Source organism: Linepithema humile, chromosome 2 (assembly GCF_040581485.1).
Source record: "Linepithema humile isolate Giens D197 chromosome 2, Lhum_UNIL_v1.0, whole genome shotgun sequence".
NCBI classification, from domain to species: Eukaryota; Metazoa; Arthropoda; class Insecta; order Hymenoptera; family Formicidae; genus Linepithema; species Linepithema humile.
In genome coordinates, this window is record NC_090129.1 from 34,242,451 (window position 1) to 34,256,553 (window position 14,103).

Below are 14,103 nucleotides of genomic sequence, written 5' to 3' on the forward strand. Positions count from 1 at the left end.
GTTATTTCTTTATTCAAAAAAATTTCTTGAATATTGCGTGAAAGAATTATGAGAAAAAAAAGAAAGAAATCGCGCTGGGTAAGACGAAGTAACGGAAAATCCATGATTACGGGAAAAGGGAGGGAATGTACGGAGATGTGAAAAAAAGAAGTCAAAGTAGAGGGAGAGACAGGAAGGGTGGCGCACAAATTTTAGCGTGCGCCGCTCCTCCGTCTCGCTTTCAGCCCGCTCATCCCACGTAGCCTCCGCTGTTTCCTTCTCAGTATGATCCACGCGGTCCACGCGCGAGTACCGTGCATTTCAGGATATTGTTGTCGTTGTTGCACATCTTGTTTCGTTCATGACAAATAATTGCGAAATTACTTCGTACAGAAACTGCTTCTTGTGAAGGAGATTTGAGCTGATTTGAATTTAAAGATAAGCGAGCTCTATGATAGTAGTAATACACTTTTAATAAGTTCTCATAGTAATTTTTGTAAAAATTTATTTGCATAAATATGTAGGGCAAAAATTTTCTGTTAAAATTTTATTTTTGGTGTCTCATATCTTGCCGTTAATTTATCAACTTATTTAAGTTAGTTCAAACGTTCGTATATGATAAATTTACAAAGTTGTCGCGTTCTCTTTATCGAATCAGAGAATAATTACAAAATAATTTTGTTTAAAAGCTAAAAGAATACTTCTTGCCACAAAATTAAATTTGCAAAATTAAAATTACACTTAAGTGAAAAAAATTGAATTCAACTACTTTAAAAAAACAAGAAAGAAAAGTAAAATTGCTACACAAAGGTATTGTCTTATTAATTTTTAGGAAAATTAGCTACTTTTTTTTGTAATTTTTATCAATACTATTCGCACGATAAGCGAATAGTATTGATAAAGTGCATAAGATAAGTTTTTTATCAGATATGCTTCGCTTTACGGGTTTAGTATCTCGGTGCTTTTGTTCAAAATTCGCGAGTTTTCGGGATTTTCACATATTATACAAATGACCGATTTTTGCTGCATTGTAAATAGTTAGAAAAATTATATATTAAGATTAACTTTACGCATAAATTAATCAGAGTTGAATTAAAATAGTTTTTTAATTTAGTACATATAAATTATGTAAAGAAAGATATTTTAGTTATCATTCGAATACAGATATATATATAGACTTTTCGACTTTTGTGTATTAAAAGTTGATGCAACTTTGTTATTCAAATCGAACGAGTAACTTTCGAATTTAATAAGCTCGATCGGTCTACGCCGATCCATCTTGCATAATGTATAATATCGCGAAGTTCTATGGCATAAATTCATGGCATAAATTCATATTTTGCCGATGCCACTCGAAGATGATATGCGATTCTCCATATCTTTTAGCTTACTATTACTTATTAAATTGTGTAAGTTTTGTCAATTGTTTTATGATAATTCTACAAATTAATTCATATAACGTTGTAATATTCGATACATTAATTATTCTTTTTAAAATTTTAACAGAAACATTATCTCTAGATTTGTTGAAACAAAATTACAATTAAATTATTCACAATTCAAAAATTATAGAAAAACAACTGTGCGTATCACCGAAATGTTTTACAATGAAGAAGAACGCCAAATTCTGAGAAGAGTCGTCTTGTACAGACAGAGTTGATCCTTCAAATTAATCAAGTCAATCCTCGATGGCTTTTTCTTCATACTTTTGGTGGAAATTATTCCATTCAAACTTTCTTATACGATCTACGGCCAAAAAGTAACTCCGTAAGTGCGAGCAGTCTTCATAAACGTTCAACTTTATACATCATAGTTCGTTAAATGCTGAAAAAGAAGATGGAGACGGTTCGCGGACAAGTGAATAAACATTTATCTCTTTGCCTCCTGCAAATGTCGAAAGAGTTGAAGAAAAAGAAAAATTTCGTATCGATATGAAGCGCGAGTGAAGAAGTTAAAAGTGTCTCGGCTGTTTGGAATTTGGACAGCGAACACTCTGTATCGACGGTGAAGTGAAAGCGTCGATGGCATCAAGAGACGAGCGACAAAGAGTGGAAACGCAAGTATAAAGTTGATTAAATCCGATACGCGCGGATTCCTCATATTAAATTATCGCAAAGTTGCTTCATTTGCATTTTATTCACATAAGATATTTTTAATAGAATTATTATTTCTTTCATTAGTCTTTATTTTAGCTAAAAATTCTGAAGCTTCAAAAATCAAGCTCCTGTAAAAATTGGTAGATATGAAAAATTGGAGGAAAAGATGCACTGTAAGCATATATCAGTTAATTGCGAAGAAAAAAATGCTCGTGACTGAAGCGTGATTTTTAAGTGCTGTCAATTACAAAGATGCAATTCGGTTAGTTATATCCACGCACGCGAAGCTCTCATTAATTGCGATCCCTTTATCGAAGTACTATAGTTATCAATTTTGTTCCAATACCGTAGTGCCTTGAACTTTCTCAAAAGCTATTTATATATTCGGCAGAACTAAGAACATTTTATTTGTTAAATTACATGCGCGATACCTGTTGCTTTAATACCTTGATATTTAATTTTTAAATAATTCAATTATTTTCATATATTTTCAACTGATGCTATTCTATCGCGAATATATTCCATCATCATTGGTGCAACGAATTGGAATTGTCGAATAAATAAATATTTCTCGCGAAAACTGCAAATAAGAGAATCAGAGAAAATCAGTATTTTCTTCCACGATAAATCTCGATAAAATTACAAAGAACACATAAAAATAGGAGAAATGGGATAACGGTCATAAAATGCGACTTTAATTAACCATATTGCAGCAGATGCAAATACAACTAATTAATTACGTAATCTCTAATTTTATTTTCATGTTTTAATTTTTAGAGTGCTTCTAATTTAACACTTTATAGGACAAACTTTCAGAGCGCTGAAAATAAAAAGTTTATGTAAGCATAAACTTAGCTTGGTTTACGAAATGAGGTAGAAGTATAATATTATGCTCTTGTTCAGAAATATTAATCAGTAAACAACAATTAGCAGTAATTGACTTAAGAGAATAATGATAAAATTTCTTAATTAATGACATATTTGCAAGAGAATTGATAATGCCTTTTATCTGTTTTATTAAATGATTATTTTCTATCCGACTCGCGATAAAGCACACTTTCATTGGCCTTAGAGGCGTCAATAGTTATCATGAAGCCGTGTCACTTTGCATGCGGGACCGCTAATAAATTACATCCGTATCTCCTGCTTCCATCGGGCCTGATCTCAAGCGCGGGTTAATTCCCGCTTCGCTTTAGGCGCTATCAGTGCAATGGCACTTCGATACTTTGTGCCTGCTGATGTAGGTACTTTCGTGGATTAGTTTCGTTGCACTTCAACTTTTTGTAAAACCAAAAAGAGCGCAACTTAAATGCAATGTCGAAATTATATTCCCTCTCAAATTTGATCACCACGCAGCTTTGCGATAAACATATTTTTGTAATGTCCTTCTGAATATCTTTTTTTAAGATATTGCATTTTAGAAATTATTGTATTAATATTTTCCTTATATAAAATAATGCAAAATAATTAAATTTATGTGCTCAAGAAATGTGCAGATTATAATTGGTAGAATAAAAGTTTTGCTATTTTTTTTTCTCAGGTGCACGAGTTAATATAAGGATTTCACTCAAAAACGTGATTGGAAGTATTGATTCCTGAGAAATATTTAGACGACCATGCTGATCTCGCAGAGCAATCTTACATCCTGGGCCAGCAACTTGACGATGCTGCACCAAATATCCTGCAATGACACTCTTCTAGACTGCGCCGAAGAATGTAACATCAATTCTGACGGATTCGACTATCTCTGCACCGCAGTCGAAAGAGGAACTCTCACCTCCTCGATCACCTTATTTTGCACACCCTGCGATTATGCGAGTTGCAACGTCAACGTGTCCTTGATTCTCAATAGCCTCGAGAGCATCAAGGGTGTTTTTTTGTCAAGGATACCAATGAGGGATTGCAACGTCACGTTCTTCGAGGAAGAAGTGAGTTTCTTAAAAATAAAAAGTTATTGGCATACAACAAATATCAAAGATTTGATTCACACAAAATGTGTTAACTTGAAAAATCGAAGGATTCAATAAGAACAGTTAAAAATCTTTATCCAAGGCGAAGCGATAAGCAATTTCAAGTCTTGACGTTTAGAAATTGTTATTTTTCGTTTCGACATCTTTGAAAATCTAGCTTTATCCTTGGCGTAAATATCGGGAGATAAATGTCGGGTGCTTTAGATTTTGGAGTGCTTGCCGGCCGTCAGCGTCGCCGGAGATCTGGCCGTGTCCTGCACGCATCGATCCAGGATCGGCGGCACGTGGATGGCGCGTCGCATTGATTGGAGTTTTCTATTCGTGGCGGTGTTCATAGTCGCCGGTGGATTAGGAAATATATTGGTTTGCCTTGCAGTGGGATTAGACAAAAAACTCCACAACGTGACCAACTACTTCCTGTTATCGTTGGCCGTGGCCGATCTTCTTGTTAGCCTTTTTGTCATGCCTCTGGGTGCCATACCAGGGTTCCTGGGTGAGTTATGATCTTCTTTTCATCCCCATCTTTATCCCTTTTCAGATTACTTATTCTCAAACCTTGAGAAAAAATATTCCAAAAATTTTATATTTTTCCAGACATTTCCAAACAGAGTGGAATAGAATAAAATTGTGCGAGTGAAAAAATGACAGAAAGTTCGGTAAATAATAAATGCACGGAAAAAAAGTACGTGTTTTGGCGGGCGCATTGAGATAGAATCTCGAATTAAAGTTTAGAAGATGCTGCGTAGTAACCCACACGATCAGATTACGTTTGTAACATAATCTGAACTTAAGACACCGTAGTGCAGTAGAATAACGTAGAAACGGGAGACGACGCGCGTGGAAGATCGCATATCCGTTTGCAACTCTTCCGGCCACGCGCCCTCCGCTGTAAAATTTCGTAATCACCGAGTAAATTGCCCTTCTAATTAACAATTAGACAGAACAGAGTTTGTTAAATAATTAATTAATAATTAAGCCAAAGCAAAAAACACACGCCTCCTGTATCCACGCTGTTAAATCGTTAATTTTAAAATGTCAGGTTTAACAATTTAGAATAAATGATAAAACAATCTGTGAAATTTTTACAATTTTGCCAAATTCTCAATACATACGTCCTTAAGAAGAATTATATTACTTGAAAATCATTGATTTCTTATCATGATTTTTTAATGCGTTTATGAATGATAAATTTAAATAAAGTTTGAATAAAGCTTTTCTGAAGAATCAGTTGTTTTCGCGTTTTCCGCCTTCAAGGGGAGGCTTTATCCGTGGGTTTTCATGTCACGTGCGCTTGTACTTCATCCTTCACGTGAAACACGTTGACGACACGCAGAGCATTAGCGGATTCATCGTCGCGGCTCGTTTATCTCGCAAACGAGACAGCTTTTGCTCGACGACCTGGAAGGAGTAATTTCCAGGCACACCATCAGGTCCGGAAAACTTAAAATCTAGACAACGACAATGCATTAATCGACTTCATCAAATCGTTAATATAGAACTCTATTAAAATATCAAATTATTTTTGTTTTTTTAATTTTTTGGTTTGTTGGTTCTAATGTTGAAATAAAAGCGTTTATGTTTTTGAGCATTGACCGTTTCGAAATTTTCCAGTTTGCCACATTCATAAAATTTTCTCTGATTGTATCAAAAATTAGGAAAAATAGTTGCACATGTTTTAATTTTCCTAAATTGTGCAATCACAAATTTTAATTAAAATTTTTATTCTCTGAGGCTTCAAATTCGCTAATTTTAATTTGCTAGCAATTAAAAATTGCCAGAAGTGAAAAATTTTTTTTTATAATGTAAAAAAATAGTTTAACGTCTTAATGACTAGCAAATAAGGATTGCTTCGGTGATATTACGCTTAATAACTCTTGACAATATTACGTCTAATATATCTTGATCCGATTACGGGACGTTATGATTACGGCATTAATTAATTTGCGTTTCGACTGAAATTACTGCGAGCAACGAAGCACATCGTATGGTCATTAAGTACTTTCGAGTGCCCAATCTGCGTCAGCTCCACGACAGCCCGCGATTATCTGGGATGACGCCTATTCATCATAAATCGCAAAATTTGCCTCAAGCATACCCTCAAACTTTTACATGATGTAATTACAAATATGTTTAATTATTAATTCATTTCATAGTCATCTATAAGCAGTCTGATAGAGAATCGATATGTTGCCGGAAAAACTCGGAATTATTTATGATCGCAAAATATCGTGCATACAAAACATTATAATACAAATGCTAAAAGTATAAAATACTAAATGTTTCGTTCAGTTAATAAGATGACATTGCAGTATCGTCAGCATTTCTAGCATGCTGAATGTACTGAAATTGATAAAAATGCGCTTTCTTTGAGTCGCTCGTTACATTCATTAAAATGCTCCGTTCATTTCTGACGTTTGTTTTTACATTTTCGCGAATATGCCGCGAGAATTGCATTGCGACGTTGTACATATGTACCTTGTTACGGAGATGTGTATCGGCGCGTAAAGAAACCTTTGTGGCCGGAAATTGGCAAATTTGCCATTTCAGAACAAGGTGTATATTTCATATTCAACAACATTCACGCGCAAATTATCAGCCGTTCCATGTTGCATGCCAATTCCTTCTCAACACAAGTACACTTTCTTATAAAATTCCTCAAAATTTTCTAACTTACTATAAACTTTCTGAATAGAAAAAAAAATATGCTCAGGACCAACTTTTGTTCATTAATTTTTATCGATTACACAGCTTTTCCAATTTGTGATTTGAATTTTACACGTTTTTATATTTTTATATTAAAAATTTCTGCTTTATCTCAGTTTTTGAATTTTATCCAAATTCTATTTTTTTCTGCATTTTGTCTGCATTTTACTTGGAGCTTTATTGCAGCATGTCTACTCATCAAGTCGTGCTGTAATATATTACTAATGAAATTCTTCACAATGCGGTCTCAAAGAAGATCTTCAATGTGATGCGACTATGCAAATTTTTGGGGTTGCTATGCATGCAGAAATTCTTGCCTTAATTCTCTAAACCAGGACAATGCACTATACAATAATTAATTAAGTTAACTATCTCAATCGTATATAGATATAATTTTCCTGCAAGATCAAAGGAGAAAACTGTGCTTCAAAATATATCACAATATAGTTTTTTCATTCAACATATAAAGTTTTATTAATATCGAATTGCAGTCTTGGAATTTGCATACTGTGCAAACTGTGAAAGTTGATACAATGAGAACGAGATATAAAAAAGAATTAAAAAATGTGATAAAAGTAGTAAAACCGATATTGATATCCAACAGTGATCAGTATTTCTCATCAAAAAGAAAAACGAAAGAAATAGTATGAACACAAAAAGGATAATAATGATAATTGAAACTTTATAGCTTAAATCTCTAATTAAAAACGTATTTAATTATAAATTCGCATTCATAAATTATTATTATCAAGTGTATCAACGAATTCTTTGCGTTTCTGGAAATCTTTGAAGCAACATAAATATCGGCAGCTCGTGGAAATTATACGCACAAATTGATGGTTTGTGTAAACACGTTTCCGACATTTGACGTCGTTTGATGTGATCCATTCATCGCATCACGTGAGCACATCGTATGTTTCTGCGCATTTGTATGCAACTTAGCTTATTTCTATTTACGCTGTAATAAACTATTTATTTTTTTATATTTCACTAAAAATGCCTAGGAAGAGTCAAAGAGTCACGATATCACGATACACTCAAATCTATTCCTCTCGCATTTAAGTAAAAGAACAATCCACGCAAAAAGAAATCGTGTACGATTTGCTATTAATCGCTATTGATATAAAACGATTTAAAATTAACGTTTCTTTGTCATTTTATCTCCGGATAATAAAGAGTCTAAAATAGTCATGAAAAGAAATACAATTCTTCTCTGCTGAGGCCTGAGCTTCTTAGATTTTCAATTTTTCAGGATATTGGCCGTTCGGCGTGGCGTGGTGCAATGTATACGTGACATGCGACGTGCTCGCGTGTTCCGCGAGCATAATGCACATGTGCTTCATCTCCCTGGGCCGTTATCTGGGCATTCGTAATCCGCTCAGGACACGTCATACGTCCACGAAACGAGTAGTGGGCTTCAAGATTACCGCGGTCTGGCTATTGGCAATGCTAGTCTCCAGCTTCATCACAGTATTAGGTAAATTATCGACTTTTCAAAAGTAATTTTATGATTGCAGTTTCAACGTCTTATTTTGCTCACATATTCTTCAGGCATCGCCTTATTCCGACGTTAAAACAGCTCGAAAAGATTGCAATTTTTAGACTATCAAAAGCCATGTTTTAAAATAATTTTTCTCAATGTAATATTACATCACTATAATTCTCAAAGAACAAATTTTTAAAAACTTAATTACAATTTTTTGGGCATACATAATAATTTTTATCAAAGTAAAATTAAAAGACGCGATCAATAGTTGATTAAGGAAGGCCTTCCTCTTTGCTAATCGAGGCGAGAACTTAACGATTGTTGCAGGTATAATCAATCCCTCGAACATCATGCCACAGCCAGGAATGTGTGTCATCAACAACCGGGTGTTTTTCGTTTTTGGTTCTCTGATCGCCTTCTACATCCCTATGATCGTTATGGTAACGACTTATGTGCTAACAGTGCAGTTGTTGCGCAAGAAAGCACGATTCGCTATCGAACATCCGGAAAGCAATCAATTTCGGAGATTAGGGGGTAGATACGCATCAACAAAAACACCATCAACAGCGTCATCATCATCGATTACAACCACCACTACTGCCGCCATAAAATCATCCACTTTTCCGGCGAGACAAATTCGGGCTTCCGGTCGAAGCGTAGAAAAAAAGAGGTGAGAAGTTCGAAGTCACGAATTCACTTATTATAATTACTAATATTTTAGTATACATAATAAAACATTTGTCAATTTTTTACAAAAGAATTTTCATAAGCGTGACGAGACCTATACAATGGCAGCCAATTATAATTAAAAAAAATAAATACAATTTCAATTTCATAAGCTCAGTTTCTCGCATAATAAAGTCATGATTAAGACGCACAAAGTGTCATTTTATCATCGAGAAAGAAAAAGATTAAATAATCGAATTTTCAAACAAAATACATATACATTAATGAAATTATTAGATGTAAAATAACAGAAAAGTGATTTTAATATGAAAAGATTTGTGTTGTTCTGAAGTAACTCCACAAATAGTTTCTGGCCGCTTTAGAAAGTGTTATTTAATTGTTGCAACAGTAACAAATGTGATGGCGCGAGAAACGTCTTACCACAATTGGAATTAATGGTGAACGGTGCCGGAAATACCGCCACAGAACCTCGGCACAAATTGCAAGTGGATCAGGCTACCCAAACGCCAGAGAATATCGCGCGCGAAACACGGAACTTCACCCTACGAACTCTGAAATTGCAGTTAAACGTTATACCGACCACCCGGAATCTCAAGTAGCTTTTTTTTTCACAATACTCTAGAAACGAAAATCTTTGATATCTTTTAAGATTGATATTCTCCTCTAGGTTTCTGGCGAGGCGAATGAAAAAGAGATCCCTGACCGCGAATGCGGTCGCAACTGAACAAAAAGCGAGTAAGGTTCTGGGATTAGTGTTTTTCACGTTCGTGTTGTGTTGGGCGCCATTCTTCCTGCTTAACATTTTCTTCGCCGTGTGTCCCATGTGTTCTGTACCGCGGCACGTGGTGGATACGTTTCTCTGGCTGGGCTACGTGTCCTCGACAATCAATCCAATCATCTATACCATCTTTAACAGGACTTTTCGAGCTGCATTTATTCGTTTGCTGAAATGCAACTGCTCGAGGTAATAAACTATTCTTTACCGTTTCTGTCGATACAATATGTTCCAGCTTTAATATGCATTGCTCATATGTCACGAAAAAAATTAAATTCAGTACAAAATGTTTTAATTTTTTATTCTTCTAATACTTTTCTTGTGTAATTTAATTTTATATTTTATGTTGTCCGATATTGATTTAACTAAGTTTTTTTAAGCATCTGAAAGAAAGTTTCTTGTAAGGAGAAAAAGTAAATCTAATAAAACTAAAATTTTTTGCAGATCTGCAAGACCTTCGAGAATTCGTTCGGTCACTGAAAGCAGTAGAGGAACGATGGGTCTCTGTACGTCAGGTGTTCTGCCACTAGCCATCAGCCTTCAGGGCACACCCTTGCTAACCCCGATGTCAAACCCCACGTCAACGCCGGCGTCGGGAAACTCTTTGGTGACGATGATGCATCAGACGCCGAGCTCGCTATATCGCGATACCTTTTTGGTCGACGAACGTGATCAAAATGATCATTAACTTTCATCGCGATAACCCGAAAAATCACCTTGCGTTTAACGAAAATAGAAGATTGTAGTTAAACATTATTTTAATGTTTCGACTGAAGACAAATACAAAGTATATTTACCGATAAATCTAAAATAGTAATACGGATAAATTTCTTTTAACGAATAATGTTGAAAACTTGCGCTAACTGAAAACTAATATATTATAGGAAATGGTATTAGCATACCCGAATAAATAAACTACTCAAAACCTCCCCCAAAACAATAACTCTGCAAATTATGTATAAAGCACAGAAACATTGCAACAGACTCATGTCCTACGAATATAAAGTATCTAAAGAATAGGCGCCAAGGCCGATGCCGTTCCGTCTTATATACTTTACGCATAAAATTTTACTTATACCTTATAATTACCTTATAATTTATTGATAGATAGCAAGGTTCTTAGTTGCGCAACGCGGTAGTTACACTCGGCTGACCAACTTATCATCTGTTACGCGTCGGACGCGGCATCATACACAGTCAAATGTATTTATAAAATCTTCTTTAATAAGGGCTAATTTAAAAAATTAAATTATTACTCTGTTATTTCTTAATAATTGTCATGACAAATAAAATTTTACATGTTAATTGTATTGTTTTATATTTTAATAGTTAATAACATATTTTTTTTTAAATTGAATGGACATCATCAGATATTTGAATGATGTTTCTTGCTAGTAAAAAAACAAATTTTATCACAAGTGCTTCTTTATGCTTCAATAAAAAAAGAAAGTAATATATATTGTGCCAAATAAATTTATCAGAAATAACTTTACAGATGAAGTTGATTTAAAGTGCATTGATGCAAAAAGAAACAGGTGTCAAAATATAAAGTCATTATATACTTTCAGATGATTTTCGATAAGATAATACCAAATTCAAACTGCATTTAATATTTAGTGTGCATTAAGCATTATATTATTCTTTACATGTGCTTAATTTTCTTTCGAATAATATTTCACTAGATATACGCACTCTCGCGCGTGTACGACTCATATCTCTCATCTGAGAGCGACTGGCTCGAAATTTTTCGCGGGATGCTTAGCGCACGGTTCAATTTGCGTCCGGAATTTGTTTTATTTTAATAATATTGAAATGAAAAATTAAACTTACTCACCGACACGATGCGCAGCAGCGGAGTTGTTTTGTTGATCCGCAAAGTTGATCTGTAAAACACAAAAGAATAGCAGCGTTTAAATTAATTAGTATTAAAAAAATAATTTTGCGCACATTAAAATGATCTTCCATGTGCGAATAATAACAACAAACCCCCCCCCCCCAAATGCTGCAGCTTTGAAACTCTAACATAAGTTCTTAAAAGGCTAAAATCAAAGGGTTATCTCGACAACATATGTCAAGATTAAAGTCATTGAAGCATCCTCTATAATGCATGATTACCGAAATTTTATAACTTCTAAGATTTATAAGAATCGAATTGTTTCAGTTCATGTTTTATAATTTTTGTGAAAGCATCAGATATAACTTATTTCGATTTTTAGGTTTACCAAATAAATTTTATGTTGTAAACTATGATTGAATTAAAGGCTTCTTTTTAGATTTTTACAGATATATTATAAGAAATACAAAACTTTCCAAAAGAAGATTATAATCATTCATCATTTAACAATTATCAATAAATAAAGTGTAAATAAATTACTTAAAATGAATAAGCTTATCACTCTCTTCGAAGCATTGTATAATTTATTATCAATCTGCAAATATTAACTTTATCTCTTATAACAGTCTTATAAAAAGTAAGCAGTTTTAATCGCGAATTACATTTAACCGTGGCGCTTATACGTAATCAAAAGCGAAAATATTACGTCAACATGGTGCACGCTAAGCTGTTGCTTATTTTCGCTCTTACGATTTTTTATCTTGAAGGACTTCATGGACATGGAATGCTTATGGAACCCGTGAATAGAGGAAGTGCTTGGAGAAAGGGATTTAAGACACCTGTCAATTACGACGATGATGGAAACTACTGTGGTGGCTTATTTGTAAGTACATTATTATTGTTTTACTATGTTTGATGTGTTAATCAAAAAATTAAAGTTTATATCATACAGAAATTTTCAAAAAATTAAAAAACGAAATAAATCTGTTTAATTTCTTGCTTGCAATTTAATATCTTTCTCATTTGGTTTTTATAATTTCGTTTGATTACGTTTTGCGAACAAAACTTGTAAAATATTGAAAGACAATTTTTAATTTTTCAATAAATAGACAATTTTTGCTACATAAGCGATGTAATGTAACATTTAATATCTTATATCATCTACTTTAAATAATCTACTTTAAAATGAAAAGCTTAATTATAATTAATAATTAATAATTATCAATTTATACAGGTGCAAATAAATAATGGTGGCAAATGCGGTCTTTGCGGCGATGATTATAAGATGCCGCAGCCTAGGCCAAACGAAAATGGTGGAAGATATGGAACTGGTACTATTGTAAAGACGTAAGTATTACTGAAAAAGGTTATTTAAAGAAAACCAAAAATGGGCAAAATCAATTTCAATTATCGATACAGATGTAATTAATATTAAAATTTTGCAGCTACAAGGCTGGAGAAATGATTGAACTGGTGGCTAGATTAACTGCAAATCATATGGGTTATTTTCAATATTCTATCTGTCCCTTAAATCACAATAAAGAGTTAGAAACCGAAGAATGCTTTGCCACGTATCCGTTGAAATTGTCGGACGGCAGCAATAAATATGTCCTGAAGAGCTCTAAGAGCGGGGAATATCAGATGAATGCCTATCTACCCGCAGGTCTCACCTGTGAACACTGTGTTCTCAGGTAAAAATACATCGTTAGAAATAATTAAATCTTGGAAAAGAGTGATAAAGATAATGAAAACAGCACTACGCTGGAGAAACGCGTGTATAAAACATTTTTTATATTTAATTTGATACTTCCATTTAACTTTTAGATGGGAATACATTGCCGGAAACAATTGGGGCAAGTGCGAAGATGGCACACATAAACAAGGCTGCGGACCTCAAGAAACGTTCAAGTCTTGCTCCGATATTCGTATCGTATCGTAATTATCTTCTACCGAGAAAATTGCTTTGATTACCTTGTTGTTTAATAATGTATTTGGCATGCGTGTTTTATAGGCTGCGGAAATGATTATATTTGGAGAAATGATACTTTATATATTTAAAATTTCAGTCATTTACATACAACAATAAAATAATTGAGATAAATGCATATATTTATTTCTCCTAGAGAATTTCAATCACAACTCTTTAAATTTATTATACGCAAGCGAATCAAATCAACATACGCATTTAATTAAGTAACATAATAAATATGCTTTGACAAATCCAATAGCTTTATGCGTACGCTTATATGCGTATGCAAATATAGTATTTATAAAAAGCAGCAAGTGAGCTCCTGCTAATTTAATTACGCTATTACTTTCCATCGTAAAAAGCCTAAGAGGATCGAATCTCGGACAAAATGCAGAACAGTCCGTGCAAGAAAGATAAAGGTAGCGAGAACGTCGGTTCTTGTCTAACTTGATCTTTCACACTCGCGTCCATACGCGCAACATGTTAGTCTCACAGACATATATCTACACATGCGACCCAGAAAGACAGAGACAGTGAGATTGTCTCTTCTTATCAAGCAGTTATGCTATCGTGGAAATTTTTCCTCAAGCATCTGAGCTGCACT

At 33.9% G+C, this 14,103-nt stretch overlaps 2 protein-coding genes across 5 annotated transcripts; both read left to right on the plus strand.

The window, feature by feature from the left end:
• The first annotated feature begins 43 nt into the window (after window positions 1–43).
• Window positions 44–11,001, plus strand: 5-HT2A (5-hydroxytryptamine receptor 2A). Of its 4 annotated transcripts, none has more exons than XM_067349900.1 (9): window positions 44–789; window positions 1,552–2,039; window positions 3,616–4,003; window positions 4,250–4,538; window positions 8,001–8,225; window positions 8,562–8,904; window positions 9,310–9,516; window positions 9,589–9,885; window positions 10,141–11,001. In XM_067349900.1, exons 3-9 carry the CDS (start codon window positions 3,692–3,694, stop codon window positions 10,382–10,384), a joined length of 1,917 nt encoding a protein of 638 aa, XP_067206001.1. In that variant the 5' UTR covers window positions 44–789; window positions 1,552–2,039; window positions 3,616–3,691; the 3' UTR covers window positions 10,385–11,001. The 4 variants fall into 4 exon arrangements, with proteins under 4 accessions (XP_067206001.1, XP_067206000.1, XP_067206002.1 ...); XM_067349899.1 differs by having other exon boundaries at window positions 1,552–2,035; XM_067349901.1 differs by having other exon boundaries at window positions 44–439; window positions 1,552–2,035.
• A 154-nt stretch (window positions 11,002–11,155) lies between these two features.
• LOC105674782 (uncharacterized) lies at window positions 11,156–13,631 on the plus strand. Its single transcript, XM_012371344.2, has 4 exons — window positions 11,156–12,413; window positions 12,765–12,877; window positions 12,976–13,221; window positions 13,355–13,631. Exons 1-4 carry the CDS (start codon window positions 12,243–12,245, stop codon window positions 13,467–13,469), a joined length of 645 nt encoding a protein of 214 aa, XP_012226767.1. The 5' UTR covers window positions 11,156–12,242; the 3' UTR covers window positions 13,470–13,631.
• Window positions 13,632–14,103: the final 472 nt, after the last annotated feature.

Excerpts from the sequence above, each read along its gene's own strand:
- 5-HT2A (XM_067349900.1), top strand. The coding sequence starts at position 3,692 with ATGCTGATCTCGCAGAGCAATCTTACATCCTGGGCCAGCAACTTGACG. Across the intron at positions 4,004-4,249 it reads TCACGTTCTTCGAGGAAGAA|ATTTTGGAGTGCTTGCCGGC; the intron begins GTGAGTTTCTTA and ends CGGGTGCTTTAG. Across the intron at positions 9,886-10,140 it reads CTGAAATGCAACTGCTCGAG|ATCTGCAAGACCTTCGAGAA; the intron begins GTAATAAACTAT and ends AATTTTTTGCAG.
- LOC105674782 (XM_012371344.2), top strand. The coding sequence starts at position 12,243 with ATGGTGCACGCTAAGCTGTTGCTTATTTTCGCTCTTACGATTTTTTAT. Across the intron at positions 12,414-12,764 it reads ACTACTGTGGTGGCTTATTT|GTGCAAATAAATAATGGTGG; the intron begins GTAAGTACATTA and ends CAATTTATACAG. Across the intron at positions 13,222-13,354 it reads TGTGAACACTGTGTTCTCAG|ATGGGAATACATTGCCGGAA; the intron begins GTAAAAATACAT and ends TTTAACTTTTAG.